Below are 26,434 nucleotides of genomic sequence, written 5' to 3' on the forward strand. Positions count from 1 at the left end.
CTTTGGCGAAACCCGCTAGCCTGGGTTATGGTTCTGACAAGCAAATGCTCTTACATCTTTGCGAATCTTGGATAATTGCACCATCACACGCCAAACAATACAACTCTGCACAGCAAATTGTTGTGTTATTAACGACCAGTACGGTGCCACCGACTGATTTTTTAGGATGTACCTAGCTTCTTGGAAAGTATCACAGATAACAAGCCAGTCGAAGTTCTGAATGACTAAAACGAGTGTTTTCTTTCTTGCAATAAATATGTAGAAATAATTATCGAGCCTCTGTTTTACTGAAAATAATGCATCACCTTTTTCTGACAAAACTGCCGGGCAAAAGTAAGGATAGTCTTGTGAATTGGATTTCACTAAAACATTACAAGGTTTTTACACACACAAAATAATTACAAATTACAAAGATCAAGGTTAATACATTCAAGGCTTCAGTAAAGCTTTCAAAAAGGTTTGATAGTAGACATGTTGAGGACATTTCCAAATTTAACGCAACTATTTTGACTTGATGTACCCGTGTTTATTTGGTTGTACAATTGACTGGCCTTTGCATGTGTTTGTGACGGGTGCCACCAGTGGGGAAGGAACACCTGGTATCATCACCAATTATAGGGATTCCTAAACACATGCTCATGATACCGTCGGAATTGTACATTGATTCTGCTTTCAGCAAAAATTTCTTGTGGCCATGGAAAGAGTTTTGTCACTTTTATTTGCAAGAATAATGGTTCGCGAACACCTGGTATCTATAGTAATACATAAACACATGCTCATAATATAGTCAGAATTGTAAATCGACCGTGTTTGGGGGCAGATTCAGATTTGATCATGGAAATATGTCTGGTCTCTTTTAATTATTGCTATAAATGGCGAAAATCGTTTTTCCTCCATGACATTCTAAAGACGAGTCTTTGAACGAAGCAATTGAAAGTCGGCTCTCTTGGTGACCATTTACTATGGATTAGAACATTGTATAGTTTTGTTCATGTTCCAACACAAATGCTTTATTGAAACCATGTACTGTTCTGAATCATTACAAATAATAAGAAATTGTGCCTTTTATTAGTACCGCCTTATCATCAAATGTAACTAATTACAGAAAGTTGCTTATTTGATTAATATATATGTCGATTCAGATCCATGGTATACCGAGTTTTACACTTTTTCACACAGCCCAAAATACTGTTATTACCATGTAAATAATGCCTAGAATAGATAAAATAATAAGAGAATTGTAATTGAAAAACTCAAGAAAGCATTTCTGAATACATAAATTGCAAACAATTCTTTGGCATTTGATTGGCCAACCAAGAATTGTATTTTGCCATAAATCGAAAAGACACGATTAAGCAATGCCCACTTTCAAACTACTGTTTCCTGAAAGACTGACAAACAGAATGGACGGGGTTTGTGTTGCATGATTGCTCTGAACAATATCACTGACATGGTACTATTGTCTCCAGGTTTGTTATCTTCAGATAAGCAATCTGTCAAATAATTATTGTTGACATATTTATCAATAAGAATTGACATCTATGTTGTTTTCGTTATGGAGGTATAAACGTATAAATTTGGGTGCACAACACATTTTACTTTGATCCCAAACAATCCTTATGTCTCAATATTGTACATATAATTAAAGAATAAAATATCTTGGTAAATTGAATACGGTTCGCCTAACAGACCGGGTACATGTCGTGTGTGTATTAGAGTTCTTATTACAGAAATATGGATGAATTTAAGATTAATAGTAAAACAAATGACCAGCTTGTAAAACAACGTAATGTGGTGTTAGGAGAGGGATCGCACAACCATGCAGCACCTTAACACAGCTTGTTCATAACAAGCAAAGTTAACTGTGAATTCTCTACAGAAAACAAGACGATCTAAAACCGTGGGATAAGATAGAAACGCGCGAGGATTCGAATTCAGACACTAATCTCCCTGATTCACTAATCTCAAACGTTCATTGATCCGGGGTAGAATAGGTCTTCAGCAACCCATGCTTGCCGTAAAAGGCGACTATGCTTGTCGTAAAAGGCGACTAACAGGATCGGGTGGTCAGGCATGTCATCGTATCCCAATTGCGTGGATCGATGTTCATGATGTCAATCGCTGGATTGCCTGGTCCAGACTCGATTATTTACAGACCACCGTCATATAGCTGTAATATTGCTGTGTGCGGCGTAAAACAATAAACCAAACCAAACGTGCATTGTTATCCCCCAATAAAAGGATCGGAAAAACCCAATCTTCGCTGACAAAGATCCCCAATTAATTACATCAGAGCAAATACACAAGTGGCTTAGCTAAGCAAATGTATATCAGCAATAAAATGACAGTAGCTAAAACAACACTCTTGAAAAGATACCGACCAGATACGTAGACAATCATTTAAATCGGCTGTGACCAATTAACAACTGAGTCAATTAACTCCACACTCTCATGCGTGAATAACGTCGGTTGGGTAAACTGTGTTTCTAGGGAGACCACTCAAACGGCCTTACGAATCCTGCGGGGTACAGACCCAAGAACTGACAGAAGTACCTTTGTACAGCGAGCGGACATCAGAGGTGATAATCTCTCTTGGATAGCTGGGGATTACAATAGCCTGAGGGCCAAAGGAAAACTGTGTTTCTAAGCACCTGGAAAACACGAAGAGCAAACTAACTGCCATATCTCACAGCAAAATAAGTGTAGTTTTCCGTTTTCCCCAAAACCTTCCAGATACCTTCTCGTTTTGAATCCGCCCCAGACACCTTCCGGAAACCTTCCCCAAAAATGTCAAAATTTGGGGGTGCATTTTGTGAAACACATAAAAAAATATTTGAAACTTACCAAGGAAATTAAAGATTGCTGAAGGTATCCGGATGTAAATTTTCTTCATGTCTTGTTTCTAGTAAATAATGTTAGCCTGGGCATATCAGGTAGCTGTTGTAATATTCTGTGTTGTTTTACTTGTATATCCTCCTGAAGGTTAGATCGGTGGGTATGTACTTTTGGAGAAGACAATTTTTTTCAAATTTATATAACGAACACACATCAGTTCTAGTATGGTAATATCCTTAAATTCCATGTTCATATTATCAGTTTGTTCTGAGAAAAAGGGGCAGTGGGGTAGCCTAGTGGTTGGAGCGTTCACTTGTCACACCAAAGGCCCGGGTTTGAGTCGTCACATGGGTACAATGTGTGAGAAGCTTATTGCTTGTATCACCCACCGTGATATTGTAGCAATATTGCTAAAAGTGGCATAACACCATTCTCAGAGGAAATGGAAAGCTATGTGCTTTGGCATTTGGCCCTGGTGAGATTAAAAGATTAGTTAGGAACAGTATCAGTACTTGTTATATCTGGACAGTCTAGTTTCATTGAAGTTCGAAACAGAATACTACTACCCCAAACATGAAACTAAAACCTTTGTTTAGTGAGCTCTTTTAATTAGAGAGAAAAACATTTAGTGTATTGGTATATTTAATATATGTTCAACACTTATGTTAGGGCTGATCAGTATTATATTTCTTTATGCTAATGAAGAAAAACAAATAATGTTTTTAGAAAAAAAATCATATTTATTGATTATATGACATCTCATTGGTACATATCACAAATTGAAATTTGATCAAGCAAGAAGAGGAACTAGCATAAAGATACCGTTGGTGTTTGCTAGAACTTACAATGCCATTTTCTAAATAAACAAATTAGTCAAATCTCAGAAGAATTTCATGGAAGAAGAATATCTAAAGTCAATTATGTTTCTGCAGTCAACCACAAAAGTCATTCAGATTTGTATAGTCAGCGTCGGTATACACAACCTGGATCATAGTCACAGTGTTGTGGCATAAATTCATTCAGACTTGATTAGTGTCGCAATAAAACCAACCACAGTCACACTGATGTGGCATTATTCCTTCAGAATCATCAGTTTCTGAGGTGAAACTGTTGGTTGTTCTGGGGAGGATTATTCATCATCCGTTGAGTTCTTGTTAAACATGTCTGAGCAGGATCTTCTTAAATGTAGCTGGTGTCACATTGTGAAATCCAGGTACCTGAAATATTTTTAGAAACTTATTATTCAAAAATAAGGAAACATATATATTTACAAAGAGTTAAAGGTTGTTTTCTCGAACAGTAAGGTATCGACAATTTATCATGCAACTGATATTTAACCAATCTTTGAACATGTAAATAAGTAAATAAGTAAATAAGCCATTGCAAACAGTAAAGTGTACCGAAAATACAAAATTGTATCCGGTCTTCTAAAATAATACCTGTAGAGCCACAAGGCTCTCCTGCATATTTCTCGAATGTTTGCATTACAACAAAATATAAGGGAGGGTAAACAAGACATTGCAAAACTAAGTAACATAGGTTATTCATAATAATCAAAACTTTCAATCACACACGTCATGTAAGTGATCTCAAAATACAATATAATGAGCGAGTGATTTAGTATAGTTTCATGCGACTTTTAGCAATATTCCGGCAATATCACGGCGGGGACACCCGAAATGGGCCTCACGCATTGTACCCATGTTGGGAATCGAACCCGGGATTTCAGAGAACGCTTTACCAACTAGGCTACCCTACCACCCAAAATACAACAGAAAGTACTTTAGCATTTCATACAACAGATAATTTTACCAAATTCATTAATTCATTATTGGAAGCTGTATTGAAATTCAAATTTTGACAAATTAGGATGAGACCGTAGAAGTATTTATCTTAGTTATTATGGATATTTAATATCTACCATTAATTGGTAGTCCAAAATAGACACTGATAAGAAATTCAACTGTAAAGCACAAACTGAACCATCAACTAAAAACTATGTATATTACATTTAAGGGACCGGTTATGTATAACCGGTATGTTCTTGTTCATGTTCTACACTACCCTCCCTGGAAAGACAAAATGCATCATCTGCTGTCCCCCGCCGTGACGTTGATGGAATATTGCTAAAAGCAGCGTAAAACCATACTTACTCACTCACTGTTATTATATGTGTGTAACAAATACGGTTTTGGGTTTCTGTTAAAATCAGATATATGTAATTGGATTTGAAACCTCTGTTTGAACGATTGCGAGTTATTGTATACTCTGTATTATTTCGTCATGGTAGAATATTTCTGTTGATGTTGCTTGTTGAATTATCCCCAAAAATGAGATATACATTATAACCATCCACCTGGAGGTATACAATAATGCTACTGAAGTGCATATCTGATAAAAAGGACTAATCAACTAATATTCCCTTTTTAAACACTGCCAGTTACAGGCAATCTAATCTTTTTTTTTTACTATTTATAGTTTAACAGGTGGGAAATATTGCATTTCAAATCATGGCAAATTAATATCTAATGCTGTGAAAACATATTGAATTCCATTATAATTTCTGCAATTAAAGCGTAACAGCAGATAGTGATATAAACGGATATGATCCATACTGTTTTAAGTGATTTATTACTTAGTGTTTCTTATTAGCTACAGCTCTCACTTGAAAATAATTCAAAACATTAATCGAGCCAGTGATCCTATATAATGGTGAAATCTGGGGTATAGAATCAATCCTCAAAAACAACTCTAAAACTCATTCAGTGATTCTCGAGAAACTGCAGCTCAGATTTGGTAAATCCATGACTGAAGAATTTGTAAAGAATGTTTTGTGCTCCACCATTAAAGTGCTCCAGTGATTTGATGCACTTCGCGAGGTAAAGCACCTACACGTACAATAACAACAGTCGTGGTGAATAGGTTACACTGACATGCATGGATTGCTCCTTGTTTTGTCGGTATGTCGCTGATAGTTCTCAAGGTTCCGTTTCAATGTTTCGTAGTGCAGCCCGCTTCTCCAATACAATAAACCTCTCCTGCCTTTGGATTGCCGATTGTTTACATAAAAACCACCATCGGGGCGTGGGAAAAAATCTCGAATGTGATGCACATGACCTCAGCAAATTATATATCTAAATTAAAATATAGATGTGAGCAGCAATGGCAGGTTCCAAGTGTTGTCCATACAAACGTACGCAAAAATATTCGGCCATATTCGAATCCTAAAGTGGTTTGCTTGTCCGAACGCCGTCAAACGTTAGGCACCGCTTGCGCTTACATCGCCGCTATGAAATTGGTGTGTGTCAGAGCATCCTTGGGTTGTTGTTATCCAATGTCAGACATCGACCTCTCATCGCGTATCGCCTTCATGCGAATACCTAAAATTAAAAAAAGTTGCCTTCGTGCCAAAAGACCAGCACAACACGTGGCTGTAAAGGCCTTGGATAACGTTAGCGCTTAGTTCTATACTTTGGATGCCCAAACAATAAGGTTCAAACCACTAATGTATCAATTGGCGAAATGCATGTTCCACAAACGAAATCTATTAAATATGCAGGTGTACAAATAAATCATAACTTGAACGTACAGAATCTGCATGTGAAAAGTTACGTGTACTCATCAACAGTAACCATAATAATGGGTTGTACTTTGGTGGTCTGAATCCTTTATCTGCAGCACGTACCTGGGAGAGGGTAATCTTATCATGTGCCCTCTATGGATGCAGCATATGGGGTAAACTTCCTTTTAAAGAGTATGAAATGCTTGAAGTTGTACAACGTCAATTTTCTAAATAAGTTCAGGGACTACACAGGCGCAATCACAGTATTGTTGTATTGGATGCTATCGGCATCATGCCACTACAGTATTACATAGATATAAGAGCACTCTACTTCTTAGGAAAGCTATGTAATGCAAAGTACAACTGTGTTTTTAAAGTAATGTTTCTAGTTCGCCTGGGTCAATTTATGTGTACAGATAGTTTTACATTCAATGTATGGAGTAGAAAATCTCCGATATATAGTATGCTACAACTTGTACAGAAGTATAACCTAAGTGATACACTTGTTAACTATGTCAATAATTGTCAATTTATTAATAAGAAATGCTGGTCCAAGGCCGTGAATGATGCTATTAAATCTCATCGAGATGATGTATTTTATGTCCATCTTAATTCAAGATATGTTAGAATAAGATCAAGTATTGAACACTATCTCTGGAAACTAGCCTTGGAGAAGTACGACCATTTAACTAATATTGCAAGCCTTGTATTCTATGGATCACCTGAAATTGTCTCTAGAGAATGCTATTGTAAAACTGTTGCCAGTGATATTGTAAAGCACGTGTTTATGTCCTGCAATATGAATGACCGAAATTTACTTTTAAACACCATATGTGATATCCTGGATGTAAAAGTTTTTGTTAAGACCTGGGAGAAAGATGATGATGTTATTCTTGCGTTCTTACTTGGTGGATGTCCAGTAGAATGTATTATGGAACTAGAAAGAGATGTGTGGGCAGAAGTAATAATTAATGTAAGCCGCTTTATAAGGAAATGGCGATACCTGCTAGAAAACTTGTATGTTTATGCACATGTGTAAATACACCCCCAATTCATGTTAAACATGTAACATAATCATATATGCATATTGTAATCTTCATTCAATTTGAAGAAATAAAGAATATCTATCTATCTAAAAGGGACATAACTCGTAAAAGCAATTGGTGGCGCTACGATCGAGCATGGTTTGGCAAGGGGGGTGGAAACAGGACTTTTATAGTCAGTTAACGCTCTTGCCTCGGGGATATGTTAAAAAAACCTTGTAGATGTCATAATGCGATGATGTGGTATTGGTCGTTCCCGCTACACTCATGAATACTTATTGAAAGGTGAGGATCTTCCATTCCATCAAGCATGTCCTGCTTGGCTGTGTTGATTTTGTCCCTCACAAGGGATCAATATTTCAAAACATCGAATATCAACGATCTTATAAGTAGTATCAATTCTCGTTTAATTATTCGTTTTGTAAAGAATACAGAATTGTTTAAATAATCTTGATTAATATGTTTTGATTTTGTTTACTCAATTGATAAAATAAATTCGCAGCTGAGATTGTTAGTGGTTGTATCCTCGAAGGGGGTTAAGTACAGTAACATTATTGTTCCCCTGAACAAATAAATATAGAACTATGACATTTTAATCGTAGTATTTTTGTTAGTTTAGCTCGTGACTAAACTGACTACAATCGCCAGCAGCTGACGGGATGATGTGAATCTTGCCGTGCAAGTAGCAGAAGCGTCGTAAATTCCCTACGGTGCCAAGTATGGTGGTCTAACTTTGGGTTGCTGGCGATCTCTAGCCCCTTTCTATATTGTGTTGTTGAATCATAGTTTCTTCTTTTACATGCTCTCAAACTAGTTTTAAATAGAATCTGTGAAAATTCTTGTTTTATCCTCTCAATGCCAGGGGATTACACTATAGTTGACAGCCTGAACTATATGTTTTTATTTGGTTTTAACGTTACACTTTGCAACATTCCAGCGATATGATGGAGGCTTGTAAATATTCGAGTCTGGACCAAACATCCGGTGAATGGCGCTATGAGCATCAAGCTACGCAATTGGAATACGATGGCGTAATCATAGTTGGGCGGTTTAGGCTAAAATTGTGCACTTGGGGTTAAAAGAACCAAACTTGGCACACTTATACATTGAACCATTTCGAACATGTTTGGATATGGATCCACCTCAGCAGAGCCCTCTGGCACTTGTATATCTCGGTCCAAGCGATGTCTTTGTGTTGATGAGCTGGTGCACCGAGATTTCACGCTTTGAAGACAAGATGTTCTGAGATACAGTAAACTATGTTTATAATGAACACGCTTATAACGAACTGGCGGAACTGGTTTTTTTTGTCCAAGCCATTTGCTGTATATATACGTTTATAACGAACTACGGTTACAACGAACTAAAACTAGTGGTCCCTTTGAGTTCGTTATAACCGTAGTTTACCGTAGTTTTGTTCATACCTGGTCCTACAAATTTTATACTGACTAGAGCTTTCAAAGAGGCAGGTGCATACTGTTTATGGCAGTCAGAAGGAAATGTTCCTCTGAAAGTTTGTTTCAACCTTAAATCATGTCTGTGGATAAGTGTTGCTCGTTTAGTTAGCCTTAATGATTCAGAATCAAAAAGGCATATTTCAGTGCTGGTCCAATATCTTTATCACCTTCCAAGTTCAGTTACCGAATTTTAACAAAGTTCATGCAGTCCAATATATTCCCTGGATCTGCCTTACGGAATACAGATCATGCTTCAAATGAATGAATTTTAGTACCAAAAGCTTATACATTCAGTAAAGCATTACTTGGAATTGTTTTAAAGCCATATTTGATTGAAATGATTGCAATGAGCAAATGATGCTGATATTGTGGACAAGCATTTGACATTTTTTGAAGATTAAGTCATTTTGGCGGCCATCTTGCCATATTCTTTGCCACCAGTGGGCGGTGCATATTAGATGTGGCTTATATACAACATTGACACAATTAATTTTATATAAATGACTAAAATTTACAAAATAATGATCATATATTGAACATAAATTGACGTCATAAGGGATTTTAACCATTTTGGCGGCCATCTTGGATTTTCTACCACCAGGTGGCGCTGCTGAGGTGGATCCATATCCAGAAATGTTCGGAATGTTTCAATGTATAAGTGTGCCAAGTTTGGTGCTTTTAACCCAAAGTGCACAATTTTGACGAAAATACAACCTTAACCGCCCCACTATCAGGGCTTACCGGGATTCGAACCCACTATCATAGGTGTCTTAGGGACGCAACGTACATGTATTATTGCTGACGCCCCACTGATCAACGATTGAGTGAGAAGGTTTGGTTCAACGCTGTTGCGAAATGTACTTTAGCTGTATCACGTCGAGGAAAGCCCGACGAAAGGCACCTTAAGGACGTTTATCCCTTTGGTAGAGCCCACCAGCCTGAGTTCTGACAAGCAAAGGCTCTTCATCAGTGCGAGCCTGGGATACACTTCACAAATATTGTACCATGACATGCAAAATAACGCATCTATGCACAGTGAATTGCAGTGTCGTAAACGACTGGAACAGTGCCACCGACTGATTTGTTTTGATGAACAAGACCTCTTGCAAAGTAAGAAACACAGACAATAAATCTGCCGAAGCATAATCTGAGTTCTGACTGTGATTGCGAAGTAGGTTAAAAAATAATGTTGTTTTTTCTTGCCAATAAACACTAAAATATTTGGGTTATCAAGCCCCCGTTCTAGTGTAATCAATTTACATACGCCCCGCTTTTTTTCTTGCAGGCTTAACTGGCGGGCAAAAGAAAGTATACACTTAAGAATTGGATTTGACTAAACAGTTACAAACATTATCAAAAAGTTGCCAATCTGTAACTTGAGGTAAAAATACACACAAATGATACCCGTATCAAATACATCACCATCGAAAACCATTTCTTTTTTGTGTCACTTCTAGCCACCACCAAACATGGGTGTGTACGTTCTTTTGCCCTCCATTTTACATTAAAGTGGCCAAAGAATACAGTTCGTTAATGCTGTAATAATTGAGCATATGTATCAGTTTGAAAAGATAATTGATCTCCTGCACATTGAAAAAGAAAATGCTGATCCAGAACCCAAATCCTTTTGTAGCAGGTTTTGCACTAACACGATTGAAGCACAAACACATCGTTTTAACACTAGACGTAAAATCCCATAGAAATTTATCGAACATATAGATTGCTCCCACTTTGCTCCCTCTTCACATAAATATGTCTATGTATTTAAGAAATAAAATCAATATTTTAAATGGATAAGGAGTTTTCTCATTAAAAATCCTCAATCAACCTTAATGTTATCAGGACAGTACGTACTTAAAAACATGAAAATGACTTCCTATGATATGAAGGCGGGAGGCGGTAGAGGTAGCCTAATTGTTCAAGCGTTCGTTCGTCATGCCGAAGCGATGTATTGGATTCCCCATATGGGTACAATGTGTGAGTGAGTGAGTGAGTGAGTTGGGTTTAACACCGCTTTCAACAATATTACAGTTATATCGCGGCTTGTCCGCTAAATGTGAGAGGAAAGCCCGAAGTGATGCAGGTCTCAGACGTTTACCACTTCGGTGAAACCCACGAGCACGGGTATGATGCTGACAAACTTAGAAACATAATCGGGGCGAACCGGGATTCGAACCCACAATCATAGGTTTCTGGCTTGCCCAAGGGACGCAACTCTGCACAGCGAATCGCGGCACCTTAGAAGACGGGGCCACCCGTGCCCCCTCGCATATCGGAGGACTTCACAGAAAGAATGAGTTGGCTTCGATCACAGTGGTTCCCGTTTCTGGACAAAGCCCGGAAGGAGGGATGTACCGGCTTTTTTAGCTACGACAAGCTTATTATACACGGCAGTGTGTACATTCTAGATGAATCAACGACTGAGCTGCAACAAATTGGGCAGCGACGTAACTGGGTAACTCGTCCCCGCAAGCCCATTCCCATAGAGATAGTCAACATGCAGATATGGCAAGGGGAGATAACTCGGACAATACTTCCTTTGAAGGGAGACGACGCGAGACACCATAGGAGAACGGCCGTGGCTCCAATTATAGGCAGAGCTGTGATGTCCCTCAACCAGTATCTCCTTTTGCTACTGTCCCCACAAATATGTTATCAATTTGCACATGGAACGCAAATAGTCTCCGCAATGGTCTTTGTTTTACTTCAGAGAAAAAAAAATGTGAAATTTCTGTTTGGATACGCCAAGCATTAAAATCATATTTCAAGAGGATTAAATGTAACTGTGGAAATTGTGTCATTTTTCAATTACTTAATGCTAATTTGCCTTTTCCAATGTTCCTTGCATTCTTCTATATACACCCGGCAGGGTCGACAGAGTATGACTATTCAGAAGATAGTGGTGTCGACCTATAAGAAGATAAACTGAAAGAGTTAAAACATGAACATGGAGTTGATTCTTCGTTTTATCATATGTGGAGATTTTAATGCTAGAACAGCCACTGAACCAGATTATATTCTGGACGATGACCCCAAATATGTATCTGTTGATGAAGAATTATATCAGGAAGATTCGTTTGTTAAACCAAGATTATCTTGTGACAATGTTGTAAACAATTATGGAAAACAACTTCTTGCTCTGTGCAAAGCCATGACTATGCATAGTGTTAACGGTCGTACAAACGGCGACACTGAAAGTAACTTTCAAAGTTCGGATTGTAATTTAATGAATATTCCTGTTGAGTGAGTGATATGACTGGAATACTGTTAAAAGCGGCGTTAAACCCAACTCACTCACTCACTCACTATTTAAATCATGTGATGTTAATGTACTACGCGTGATAGCTTTATATTTATATGAAATATTAAAAATGAGATCGACAGAGATGTAACACTCTGGGCAGGGGATCTAAAATGTACTTTTTCTTACAACTGTACTATGACCCAGTGGCCTGAATTACGAAATAAACTTGATCGAACGTCAATTCCTAATACGTGATATTTACCATCGAAACACAAACAATCCGGGGACATTCTATTGACGGTGGATCAACACACAAGACGTTATCAGTGCTTACATAAGTAAATGTATACATTCACATCAACTTGCAAATATGTCGATTAATGAACGAAGAACTTAACCATTTACCGAGTAAATACGGGCGGCGGTTAAAGTATCAATGCTAACCAGAGTGTCTGTATCGTTCTTTGTTTGAAGCAGTGTTATGACGAGTTGGATGTTATAAATACCAGAGTACATGTACGAGTGATTCTTAGCTTTGTCCAATTTAGCTCAGATCAGAAAACCCACGCAGTTGAGGAGGACGACGCCAACAGTTGAGGGGAAAAGGAAAAAGGGTGCGTCAGTGATGATGGATTCAATTGCGTTGGAGAAGCGATGTTAAACATATTGTCTGCATCGATCTTTTTTAAAGCAATGTTAGTGACGAGTTGGATGGTATAAATACCAGAGTACATGTGCGAATGATTCTTAAGCTTTGCTCAATTTTGCTCAGATCAGAAAACACGCAGTTGAGGAGGAAGACGCCAACAGTTGAGGGGAAAAGGAAAAAGGGTGCGTCAGTAATGATGGATTCAATTGTACAGATCAGATATCAAGCTGGCTCACGTGCGCCCGTTATTGTTGTTTTGGTATTAATTGTTGTCTGTTCCTGTTCGAGTGAGTTTCAAGGGGAACTTTTCACAGCAATGCCCGGGTGTTCTGAAGATGTCATTCTTCCGGTGACTCCTGTCAACTCTGATGTTGTGTCATCTCGAGGTCAATGTTTGGCAAACTGTCTTGGAGATTCCACATGCATGTCCGTCAACCTCTGTGAAGATCCTCAGAGTGTACAGGTGTGTCACAGACTACCCGAGACGTCAAACGGGTCCTGTTCCGATCTTCAGGCGGCCGTTGGGTGTGTTTTTCTGGAGCCGGTGAGTGGATGAGTGGGACATTTCAACCATTTTGTATCTGACATAATTCCTAATGGGAAACGTTTATTCATAGATAGCCTCATTGGTGAATAATTATTAATAGTGTGGCCTTTTATAACATGCGAAGGTAAAACGGGAACACAGCTGAAGATCAATCGGCAAAACAAAAGGTAAAGTGACAGCACATGTAAAGGTAAAGTGAAAAGGCAGAATACAGGTGAAGGTAAAGTAAGAACACAGGTGAAGGTACAGTGAGAATACAGGTGAAGGAAAACCAAGAATACAGGTGATGGTAAGGTGAGAATACATGTGACAGTAAAGTAAGAATACAGGTGATGGTAAAGTTAACATACAAGGAAAGAGAAAGTAGAATACATGTGAAGGTAAAGTAAGAATACAGGTGAAGGTACAGTAAGAACACAGGTGAAGGCAAGGTAAGAATACAGATGACGATAAAGTGAGAAAATAGCTGAATATAAAGTAAGAATACAGGTAAAATAACGTAAAAAGACAGGTGAAGGTAAAGGAAGAATACAAGTGACGGTAAAGGAAGAATACAAGTGACGGTAAAGTAAGAATATAGGTGTATATAAAGTAAGAATACATGTGAAGATAAAGTAAGAACACAGGTGAAGGTAAAGTAAGAATACAGGTAAAAGTAAAGTAAGAATACAGGTGAAGGTAAAGTAAGAATACAGGTGAAGGTAAAGTAAGAATACAGGTGAAGATAAAGTAGAATACAGGTGAAGGTAAAGTAGAATACAGGTGAAGGTAAAGTAAGAATACAGGTGAAGGTAAAGTAAGAACACAGGTGAAGGTAAAGTAAGAATACAGGTGAAGGTAAAGTTTGAATAGAGGTGAAAGTAAAGTAAGAATACAGGTGAAAGTAAAGTAAGAATACAGGTGAAGGTACAGTAAGAACACAGGTGACGGTAAAGTAAGAATACAGGTGAAGGTACAGTAAGAACACAGGTGACGGTAAAGTAAGAATACAGGTGAAGGTAAAGTTTGAATACAGGTGAAGGGAAAGTAAGAACTCAGGTGAAGGTAAAGTAAGAATACAGGTGAAGGTAAGTGAGAACACAGGTGACAGTAAAGTGAGAAAACAGGTGAATATAAAGTAAGAATTCAGGTGAATGTAAAGTTTGAATAGAGGTGAAGATAAAGTAAGAATATAGGTGAATGAAAAGTTTGAATATAGGTGGATGTAAAGTTAGAATAAAGGTGACACGAAAGTTAGCATAGAGGTTATGGTAGAGTGAGAACACAGGTGACGGTATAATAATAACAGAGGAGAAGGTAAAGAAAGAGAACAGGTAAGACTAAAGTGAAAATACAGGTAAAAGTAAAGTTAGAAAACTGGAGAGGATAGTTAAAGGTTGTGAAGAAGATAGACACATATGTATCGGTAAGTGGGGTCAGCAAAGGCGTGGATCATGCCAAGGATTATTTCATCGACCTGTTTCTCCTGAGCTCATTTAAAAAACACTGATTTAATTAATTTTCCTGTGACTAAAGCAGCTGTTATTGATTGATTCGAATGACAGCGTGGATGTTTACTGCTTGTTGTCCCTGGATACCGGTATCATGTCAACATGTACACATGAGAAGGTTTACATGCGTGTGTGTGTTTTGTCAGAATGAAATCAGCATTTTGTGGTTTGATAAAAGAAATCTGCCCATCTATCTTGGAATTCACACAGGGCGTTAAGTAAAGTTTTCTGGTTTATGTTTAGAGTACCACACAAGAACAACAGAAGGAAATATTTCATTCCTTGGTCCATGGGTCATTTGTCACTAAACGTGGTTACCATATATATATATATATATATATATATATATATATATATATATATATATATATATATATATATATATAATATATATGCTGAACAACAAAAGTTCCTGTGACATTGACTAAGATTTAAGGCAAAGTTATGTTTTTTACCAAATCTGAAACAATTTCGGTCTGCAACAGATAAAAGACTCCTGTAAGTGTTCAAATGGTTTCATTTGCCATTCTGACTTCAGAAAATGCGTGATTTCATAAAAAAAACCATGAACATGCCAAAATGTCAATTTACAAATCTATAGCGTGTGTGTTCACCTATGGTGGCGATGCAAGCAACTCATTTTTGTCTCATGTGGGATATCTGTCCATATCTGCTGGAGCATCTTTCGAAGTTCTTGGAGTGTCTGGTGAACGTGTGGTTGATGTCGAAGGCGCCGATCCATCTCATCCCACATGTGCTCGATTGGTGAGAGATCAGGGGAGCGTGCCGGCCAGGGGATGACATTCACGTTGTTTTGTTGAAGAGATTCTTGAACAAGTCGAGCAATATGAGGCCGGGCAATGAAAGGTAATGCCTGGGCCATGACGACGCATAAACGGTAGAACAACGGGACCGATGATCTCGTCGCGGTAGCGCTGTCCATTGAGATTTCCCCCTACCACTATCAAACGGGTCCTCTGCCTTGCTGTAGTCCCACCCCATACCATAACGCCGCCGCCTCCGATCTTTTTCGATGACACAATGATTGACGTAACGTTCACCTCGAACTCTGTACATTCGAATCCGTCCATCGCTGTGGCTGAGGTGAAAACGAGACTCGTCAGTGAATAGAACTTGTCCCCACTGCATGGCCGTCCAGCGTAGACGCTGTCTGCACCACTGTAGACCTGCTTGACGATGGTTTCCTGTCAAAATGGGACGTTTGGCGGGTCTTCTGGCGACAATCCCTGCACATCTGAGGCGACGACGTACGGTTTGTGAAAATATTCGTCGAAGGCCAGGGATTCTTCTTGCAGTCACTGTTGCTGGCTGGAATGTGGAAGGTGTGTTGTTCGAACACCAGTTGTCTTGTCGATTATTCGTTACGCGTGGCCTGCCATTCCGAGGATGGTCTCTGACTACATCCGTTGCCATAAACACCAAATGGTGTTTCTGTGGACGTTTAATTGTCTTGCAACATCACGTTGACTCGATCCTGCTTCAAGCATATCAATGGCTCGCAGACGCTCATTTTCGGACAGGCGTGGCATTTCGTAATGTTAAATAATTCCGCAATTTTGTTGTTTTTCTGAGTGGTTGTTGTCAGCAGGATGCAAAACAATGCATATGGAATCCCGTATACGCAAATGTTTTTATACCCATTCTTGGGTAGTGAAATGCATGGGGCTTGCATAAAAGTCAACTTTTGCATGGAATACATGCTCTTTTGTAGCAGTCGCGTTTTTGTGACTTGATTCCATACATGTACTACAATATTGAAAACCAAACTTTACTTGTTCGAAAAATACACTAAAATATTGGTGTGCGGAACTTTTGTTGATGAGTATATATCTGTCCCCAAAGGATGAGGACAATTTGTCTAAAGTGAAGACAAATGAAATATGAACTTCACTGAGGAGAAAATAAGTGGAATGTATGACTTCCTTATATATAACACCTATGTTAAATTTGGGGATAGGACGTTTAGGTAAGAAGTAGGCATGAACTTCTTCTCAGATTGTCGGGGCGGTCTGGTAGCCTAATGGTTAAAGCGGTCGCTCGTCATGACAAAAACCCGGTTTCGATTCCCGACATGGGTACAATGTGTGAAGCACATTTCTGGTGTCCCCCGCCGTGATATTGCTGGAATATTGCTAAAAGTGGCGTAAAACCATACTCACTCACTCAGTCACTCTCAGATTGTCAAAATCAAAACAGGGGAATCTTGCCAAGAAGTTTGACATAAATTCCGGTATATCAATGTTCTGATATCGTTATAAAGTGCTCAAACAGCTAATTCCCTTTCCACTGATTTACCCTTCTGAAATAGAACCTACCCGTAAACACGCCTGTTTTGCTTCAAAATTCGATCTATGACTGAACATTGTAAGAACTTTTCACATAACTGTACGACCAGAGGGTCCACTGTGTCTTCATGTACAGCAATATCCCATCAGCTCCAGCCTTTAGTGTTTTTTTCATTTCACGTGCCACCGGTGGGACAGAATACGCCCACATTTTCGCGACATCTGCTATCCCCACTTTTTTTACCACTGTTACGAAAATTATGAAAATAACGTTACCGTTAATATAGCTAAAATGGACAATGTGTAGCTTATCCCCAAAAGAACAAAACTACAAACAGCAGCATACGTTTAGTGGCTGTATTAAATACCTCATTATTGAGGTCACTGATTTACAAATAGCAACGTCTTGGAACATAATTTAGGACGACGTCACAAACCAGAAACGTGATGTCACTGACGTCACATAATAATACAATAGCGAAATAAGCGTAATGCGGACTGCTATCACGTTACGGTGGCTCGCAGATGTCTGATAACATGCGGACATTCTAATGATATTCTATCCATTTTAGCTACAATACTTGTTCAAACGTTCACATTTAGTGCATTTTATATTTCATTTGTAACGTTTGTGTTTACTTTACATATGTACTGGTCCTGTCAATTATAGCAGCTTCAAGTGTCAGGTTTTCATTTTGACATGTGCAATAACGATACCAGATAGTGTAAACGTTTCGGCATAATAAATTCGTTGTTGTGTCTTTAGTCGTATCAGGTTAACAGAAAAAATATTGGGCGAGGTGTTTAATATAACGCCGTGTACGGCAAATAAATACACTTTGACTAATATTACATATCCCACACACAAAATAAATGTGACATTCATACCAAGGTGGTATTTTCCTCTCAAGAGACAACTTGAACTGAATCGTTCTTCATAGGGGATGTCATGAGTATTCACAGCCACTCATCAAAGGAAAATATGTGATTGATACTCTTAAAGAGGGCTTTGCATTTCAGTTTTAATAGGCTCCTTTGGAGTTATATATTACAAGGAAGAGTGAGTGAGTATGGTTTTTGCCTTTCACCTATTAGCAAAATCATGGCTTGGACACTACAAAATTGACTTTACACATAGTACTCATACACATGGAAGATATCCCAGTATTTAGATAGACATAATTACTTTGGTTATCCACGAATAATTTCCAACTGGTTTGGTTTCAGGTGAATGTGTGCCAGCACGGTGGAAGGTTCAATGACTCCATGTCTAAGTGTGACTGTTATGATGACTTCACAGGAACCTACTGTGAGAGGCGATACACAGGTGAGTCAAGTTGCCTGGTTCCCAGGAATCCAAAGTAATATTCTCAAAACGTTTGTCTGGTATCTTCGGGGCTTTAGAGTGTCCATATCATGTTAAAAAGAGACCTCGTGGGGAACCGGGGTAGAATGTGTCCCCAGCACCCCATTTATGGTCGTGAGAGGCGACCGAATATTGGACAACCTATATGCCGCGGGTTACGTTCCTGTGTCGGCGGAGGACCGGAGTCGGGTAGTTGAGGGCACTGGATGGAGGAGTTGCGTTCCTTTGTCAGCGGGGGACGGGAGTCTGGTAGTTGAGGGCACCTGGATCCAGGAGTTGCGTTCCTGTGTCGGCGGGGGACGGGAGTCTGGTGGTTGAGGGCACTGGATGGAGGAGTTGCGTTCCTGTGTCGGCGGAGGACGGGAGTCTGGTGGTTGAGGGCACTGGATGGAGGAGTTGCGTTCCTGTGTCGGCGGAGGACGGGAGTCTGGTGGTTGAGGGCACTGGATCCAGGAGTTGCGTTCCTGTGTCCACGGAGGACGGGAGTCTGGTGGTTGAGGGCACTAGATCCAGGAGGAGCGTTCCTTTGCCACATACACGACTTCGAAACTTACTTCGACTAGATTGGTGGTAGGATGGGCCCGGTCCTATCAATCCGCTGTTTTTTATTTGTATTTGCACAAAGTTTGATTGAGATTTTATATTGTGATGCCATAGTCGTATGCCAAGAAGGTGGTGGCTCTTGGGCCAATGTGGTGGGCTAAATTACGTTTTACCTATTTCGTCTGCTTGAGTATACCATTTCTGTGTGCTTGGTGCTGCCAGTAGGAGATCCACTGGCGTATAGCATTGCCTCTGCGATGTACTCCATCTTGGGCGGTGATCTGGGATGTTGTACCCTTTACAACTTCAGAATATCACAACCCAAAAAATACATAGACTGCAAAACAATCATCAAACTTACTATCTACCACACATTTAGTTTCTACTCCAGTTTTGATTTCACTACACAAAACTATATTTTCAGATTTTGGGAACATTGTCTCTGATAGGACAGAAATTGAAATAGCTGATGTACTGAATATCGGGGTGTTACAAACGTCAAACGTTTCACGTGTAAAAAAGATAATCAAATCTTCAACTCACATACTTACCTCATGACATTTTCTAAACCAACTCGTCCAAAAAAAGTAGGATATTTTAACATCGAAGTGGATCAATACATTCCACACCCACTTCGATGTTACAAATGCCAGCAGCTTGGGCACGGTGCACTATGACACAACCATCGCAAGATATGTCATCAGTGTTAAGGAAATGCTCTGATGAACATGCGGCTCTCTCGAAGTTCTGCCCTAAATTTAGAATTCAACTTCAGATTGTGAAAATATATCGTAAGAAAAACATAAAATAACTTTCCCAGAAGCTATTGTTTCGTGACAAAATTGGCACCGGCGCCAGAACCGGCATCAAAACCATCCCCTGTTTTTATAATTACCAGCAAAAAAATGATCATTCAAAAACTGCATGTTATGTCCCAAAGGGTCACCCTGCCACTATGCAGATTTATTCTGCCGGTTTCAAACCTTGGAGGACATGGATGTCTCTCCTCATCCTCACGGACGAAAGGTAAGTATCTCGGCACGAAATATGAGAGATACACTATAAAAAAAATTAAACGCACAGGTAGAATGTAGTTCATTGAACCTAAGTACACAAAATATCCGGTATATAAATTGGATATATGTTATTGGAAAATGTTGGTGGCCTCATATTCGACAAACGGTGCGTCAAAACGCAGCCATTGTCGATTTGCAATGACTTAAACTGCATTGTTTTCACACTTGTTAAAAAATGTCATGGAGTAAAACAGTAAAGCAAAATGCACGTCATGGCATTCATAAAAAGTCAAGCATAAGCCAATAATTTGTCATTCAAGTTCGAAAATGCCGCGACTCAGCGCTGCCCATCGGAACTTCGCCAAAGGACGTATCCAAAGAGGGGAATCGCAGTCTTCAGTTACACGCAACTTCAACGTCCACCACAGCACCATTTGCCGCCTTTGGTACCGATACACACAGTTAAATTCCACTGCAGACCGTCCGAGAACCGGTCGACCAAGAGTTACCACCCCTGCACAGAATCGCTATATACGGCTGTTCCATCGCAATGCAACAGCTATGGAGACGGCAGGACGCATTCCTTGTTTGAGGAGGATATCGGGAACCGTCTTCGCGGGACTGAAATCCGACCTAGAAGACCAGTTATCGTCCCTGTTTTGCAACAGATCCATCGACAGCGACGCTTGCGTTGGTACCAGATGAGTGTGGTTTAGTAATAAATCACAATTTCTTCTTCACCGCCGAGATGGATGACAACGTGTTTATCGTCGTCGAAATGAGCATTTTGCCCCACATTGTGTACGTGAATTCGACAATTTCGGTGGCGGTAGTGTCATTGTGTGAGGGTCCATGTAATTGCTGAATCTGTAAATCCACACAATTGAAATAATTAAGAATAATAAAGCGACATAACCCTTTCCATATCAAAATATATCTCTGCAAAAGTCGATTGTGCTATTCCGACTATATCATGAGCATGTGTTTATGAATCACTATCAAATTGTAATGATCCTAGGTGTTCGCGTAAATATGATCGTATCCTGCCCCACCGTAGGCACTCGTCACAAACCCATGCAAAGGCAAGTCAAGTATTCACCTGAAAAAAAAAAACACGGGAAAATATGTTACAAGTCAAAATAGGGAATTGCATCAGACATTATTTAAGTCACTGATCAAATTTGGAAATATACTCCACATGTCTACCAGTAAAGTGTTTTGAAAGAATGGAACGGTTCTTTTCTGAACCCATGGTTTGACAAACCGGTTAGGTAGTGCAGGAAAAAAAGCGGAGAATATTTCCGCCGACATCCAACTGCCCATAACTTGAACCATTTTAACATCAAAGTACGTTGTACCTTCAAACAAAATAAGCGTCAGTCCTGGAGGAATTATGTTTGAAAACTCTCGCACACCAATGCCCAAGATGTGGAACATAATTGCAAAATTTAAAGGCAAAAAATCAAAATCGAGTGTCCACCATCTCAAGGAAGGTGACCATCTCTTAACAGATAAATTAGACTTGCAAATAAATTGCGCAAACGCTGGCCAAGCAGTCTCTATCATCGAACTATGCTCCAAAGTTTCCGGAAAAGAAGAGGATTGATTTTTCTTCTCAATATGGAGTAGATTACAATGAGGTATTTTCGCTCCACGAGCGAAATAATGCACTAGTCAAACACACGGGGAGCTGATAATATTCACTATCAGCTCCTGAAGCATTTGCCTGATTCATGTTTAGAGACACTTGTAGGTTTATTTGGATCTTGACATCAGGGATGTGTCATCGTTCGTGGCGTTATGCAATAGTTGTTCCTTTATCTGTGTACAACTGGAAGCGACCTTAAAGATGCATCTAATTATCTAACAATATCACTTACCAGATGTGTTTCCAAAGCAATGGAGCGAATGAAAAATAATCGACTGGTGTGATACTTGGACACCAAAAATCTCATTAGTTTGGGTTTGGTTTGTTTGCTGTTTTACGCCGCACTCGGCACTCGGCACTCGGCGGGCTGGACCAGACAATCCACTGATTGATATCGTGAACATCGATCCACTCAATCCAGCGAGCCTGACCACCCGATCCCTTTAGTTGCCTCTTACGACAAGCATAATCGCCTTTCAGGGCAAGCATGGGATGCTGAGGAACTATTCTGACCCGGATCTTCACGGGTCAATCTCATTAGTAACATTTAATGTGGTTTCTGTCAAAAAAGACCATCTGGTACGTTCAGAAACTTTTGTTAAAAATGCCATAGCAAATAAACAGCATGCAATATCAATCCTTTTCAATTTAGAAAAAGCCTGTGACACCACATGGAAGCATGGTATTTTAAAAGATCTACATGATCGGATGTTAAGAGGCCATTTGCCCCGATTTATATCCCATTTTTTAACAGACAATATTAGGTTCGTTTGAGTTCCACCCTGTCTGACCATTGCAATCAGGATCAGGGTGTTCCAAAGGCAGCATTTTGTCTGTCACTCTGTTAAGTATATATAGACTGATGGTCTTAAATGATTCATTTGATAGATTCCTTTTTGTGGATGAATTTCATGTCGTGGCACCACGTAAACATACCACAGATAGTTGCAGCTTTGTCTCAACAAAAATCAAAATTGTCTCTTGAAAATGGCTTCAAATTTTCTAAAGCCAACACTATTTGCATTCATATTTGTTTGAACTACAAGCACCATAAAGATCCTGAATTACTTTTAGATGACACTCCCATCAAGGTTGCAGTGGAGGCTAAGCTTCTAGGACTCATTTTCGATCATCAGTTTTACTTTTCGTCCACATGTAATTTATGTCAAAACTAAATGCCAGAAGGCTCTTGATTCGTTGAAAGTCGTTGCTAATACGAAGTGGGGAGGTGATCAGAAAACCCTGCTCCACTTTTATATGTCTCTGGTTCGCTCTGAATTAGACTATGGCTCCATTCTTTTTGGTGGAGCTTGTAAGAGCAATTTACAAAACTTTAATTCAATTCACCAACAGGGCCGGAGACTTTGTCTTGTGGCGCATTTCGAACATCTCATGTTGATAGCCTATATGTTGAAGCTGATGAACCTTCTTTGAAGCAAAACCATATCAAATTATCGCTCCAATACATTACTAAATTACATTCTACCCCATTAAACCCTCCATACAAGTGTGTTTTTCAACCCCTTTATAAAGAGGAGTTCACAGTAAGTCTAAGCCAGTCCCACAACTAGTCCTCTCCCTCATGGTAGTTGGTAAAGGCAGAGATAAACATTTACTTATTTAAAGAAATCTGAAACAAATCGACCAATTTATCAACAAAAATATAATAAGTTAAGAAGCACATATGACACTTAAAATATATATTTACAGACGAATCCAAGGATCCTTACGCAGTTGCCTGTCACCGTGATTGGATCTTGGACTATAACTTAACGATTACCAGACAATAGTTCAAATTTTACATCCGTATCACATGCCATTTAAACAGCTCTAAAATATATTAGTAAACAATCCAAGCATAAGCAATTTGTGTTATTATCAGACTCTCTCTCTCTCTCTCTCTCTCTCTCTCTCTCTCTCTCTCTCTCTCTCGTCTTAAGACTATTAAAAACAGATCATGTAAGCATCCACTTAATCACAATTAATATAATGGCTTTGCTACTGGCCAATACGATATCAGTCCTGCTTAACTGCATTGATTTTTCAATCACAAGGGAAAATTATTTCCAGATTTCATCCGTAAAATATCTTTTTTATGTAAGTTCTCGTTTGATTCTTGTTTTTTTAAAAGAAATTGAGTTAATTGAGTGAGTGAGTGAGTTACAGTAATTTTACAGTACTTTAACCCCCGTCAAGGGCATAGCCATACTATTAAAATATCCTTAAGCAATGATGATTTGAAATAGTTATCCCTTGTGATGGAAAAATCAGTACAGTCAAGCAGGACATGCTTGACCATGATTCTCTCATCACAAGGGATACAAAATGGAGGATCCTCACCTTTCAACAGATACTCATGTGTATACCAGCTATGGCCAAAACGACATCGTCGTATTATGACCTCTTGAAATCTGGACTGACATCCCAAGAAGATGTAACCAATAGTTGGTTTTATTTCATGTAATTTATTTATACCTACTTGGGTGTGCCCACCGATAATGTTTTATCATAGAGATTTTCGTTAAGGGGGTTAAAAACACAGTCATATGCTGGATTCGAGTTATTAGAGCGTAATTTAGAGACATACTGTAAGGATAATATAATTCGGCGTTGTTTAAGAGCTGGCTCATCAGCCTCAAGGTACAGACTGTCAATAGGAGAAGTTCAGAATGATCCAAGACAGAGTCTTAGACCTTGATGATGGATAGTATCCAAAAACTTGAGATTGCTGTTCCAGGCTGCAACTAAATTAGGGACTTTATGAGGTTTGTATTTCCTACAAAAATGTATATAATTTGTTTTTGATTTTGAAAATTTTAAAACCATTTTCCAATGACCATTTATGAGTTAATTGATAAATTTTGATAATATGTATTGTAAATAGAAAGTGATTTTATTTGGTGGAATGAATGAAAAACTTAGATTGTGTCTGTACCTTCAAAAGGGGTTGAGGTGATGTAAAATAGTGGTCACCCTGAGAGGGTAGGTAAGTCACTTTCCATTCAAAGTATTTTTCATCTTTCCGTGGTTTTAATCGTAGAATACCTGTTGGTTTTAATTTGATTGGCCTAAGTCACACACAATCACCAGTGGCCAGAGGAATGGTGTAAATCCTGCTTGGGTATTATGCAGGAAGCAGATGCACCATAAGTCCCCATGGTCCCTTGTAAAGTGTCCTCACTTTGGTTGCTGGTGATCTATAGCCCATTTTTATAATGTATCGTTTTGAATTATCCATTTTTATGGTTGCATAACAGATTTAAATCTGCATCTGTGATAATCTAGTGCCTTTACTGTCTTTTGTCGACAGATTTTATAGTCTATAGATATATATATTATTTCTGTGAAACTTGAATTACTCGCGATATGGCTGATATATTGCCGATGTGACTGTAAATCTTACCTCACACACTAAAAAGCACAACCTGATGACTACAAATAATCTACATGCAGCTTTAAAGGTTCAGTTTTACTCACTGAAGTTGTAATCCTTATTTCAAATTAAAGCACAACACAAGAATTAATTGTTTGTAGTTTGTGAGCTGGTTAATGTCACAGTTTGCAATTTTTCAGCCATATCAGGTCGGTCTAGGTCCGAAAAACTAATTATTATCAGCAACGTGCAATGACACCGGGTACCATGACAAAGTCACCGAAGACACCAATCCTCACAACTCGATCCATTAAGTCGCCTTGTACGACAAGTATAGGTTACTAAGGACCAATTCTTGCGGTATTTCATCATCAGCATTTACTTTTGCAGACTGTTCGGAAGCTTATGCTGGAGGGTTGAGAGGGGTAGGGAATTCCTATCGTAACATCCCCATCCGGCCACTCCTGGCTCCCCGAGAATACCAGGTGGAATGTTATCTTGTCAGCAAAGGATGGACTGTGGTTGGGAGCAGAGGGACTAACTGTCAGGAAGACTACAACAAAACTTGGTCTGAGTACAAGAATGGCTGGGGCACCTCGTGTTCTGTTTGGCTAGGACTTGAAGCTATTCACTACATTACCAACCAGGCGACCTGCCAACTGTTTGTAACTGTAAATGAAAATCTAGTGTTTTACTACCGGAGCTTCAGGCTTGACGATGAAGCAAATAGTTACACGCTCACCTACACCAGTACATATTCGCATGCGACGAAACGCTCAGGGAATGGGTTTGAGTATGGAGAACCCAACAAGAGCATTAAAGGTGAGAAATTCGCCACGTGGGATCATCCCGACTCCTCAGGATGCGCTTTGAGTGATGGGGCAGGGTGGTGGTATGGGACTGTCTGCCCCAATACCAATCTACACAAGAACTTCACTACGAGCGTAGTGCAATGGCCGGACGATGGTGATGTCTTGCACACAGTGATGAACCACAAATTATGGATAAAAGTTTCCTGGCCATAGCAGTGACAACAGCAGGCTGCAGGAAACAATATGACTCGTATTCCTGTTCTAGTTTTAGATTTTCGGGTCTATGGAAAGTAACTTTTTAAAACATGTTAAATAGTCTTACAAAAAAACATTCATATGTGATTCCATTGTTATCTAAACAGCAACAAACAAGTGCCCTGATCCAACATTTAGCGCGTATGCATATTGAAATCCCAGCTTGAGGCCATGCCGTAGTGGATAGACGTCCGACAGTGCCTTAATCCACATGAAGTGGCTTTCCGTTATTCTTGGTGTATTTAGGACTCAAATTGGGGTTTGTTTAGGCAGGGGTTGTGGTTGGGG

The 26,434-nt window shown here is 39.2% G+C and overlaps 1 protein-coding gene across 1 annotated transcript; it reads left to right on the forward strand.

Moving 5' to 3' along the window:
- Nucleotides 1-12,983: 12,983 nt before the first annotated feature.
- On the forward strand, nucleotides 12,984-26,104 carry LOC139470002 (fibrinogen-like protein 1). Its single transcript, XM_071252290.1, has 3 exons — nucleotides 12,984-13,334; nucleotides 18,361-18,460; nucleotides 25,470-26,104. Exons 1-3 carry the CDS (start codon nucleotides 12,984-12,986, stop codon nucleotides 26,102-26,104), a joined length of 1,086 nt encoding a protein of 361 aa, XP_071108391.1.
- The last annotated feature ends 330 nt before the right edge of the window (nucleotides 26,105-26,434 follow it).

This window comes from Haliotis cracherodii, unplaced genomic scaffold (genome assembly GCF_022045235.1).
Source record: "Haliotis cracherodii isolate W230 unplaced genomic scaffold, xgHalCrac1.p SCAF_20, whole genome shotgun sequence".
In the NCBI taxonomy this organism is placed as follows: domain Eukaryota; kingdom Metazoa; phylum Mollusca; class Gastropoda; order Lepetellida; family Haliotidae; genus Haliotis; species Haliotis cracherodii.

Coding starts and splice junctions, on each gene's coding strand:
- LOC139470002 (XM_071252290.1), top strand. CDS start 12,984: ATGATGGATTCAATTGTACAGATCAGATATCAAGCTGGCTCACGTGCG. Junction 13,335..18,360: donor GGTGTGTTTTTCTGGAGCCG/GTGAGTGGATGA, acceptor GTTTGGTTTCAG/GTGAATGTGTGCCAGCACGG. Junction 18,461..25,469: donor CTGTGAGAGGCGATACACAG/GTGAGTCAAGTT, acceptor TTACTTTTGCAG/ACTGTTCGGAAGCTTATGCT.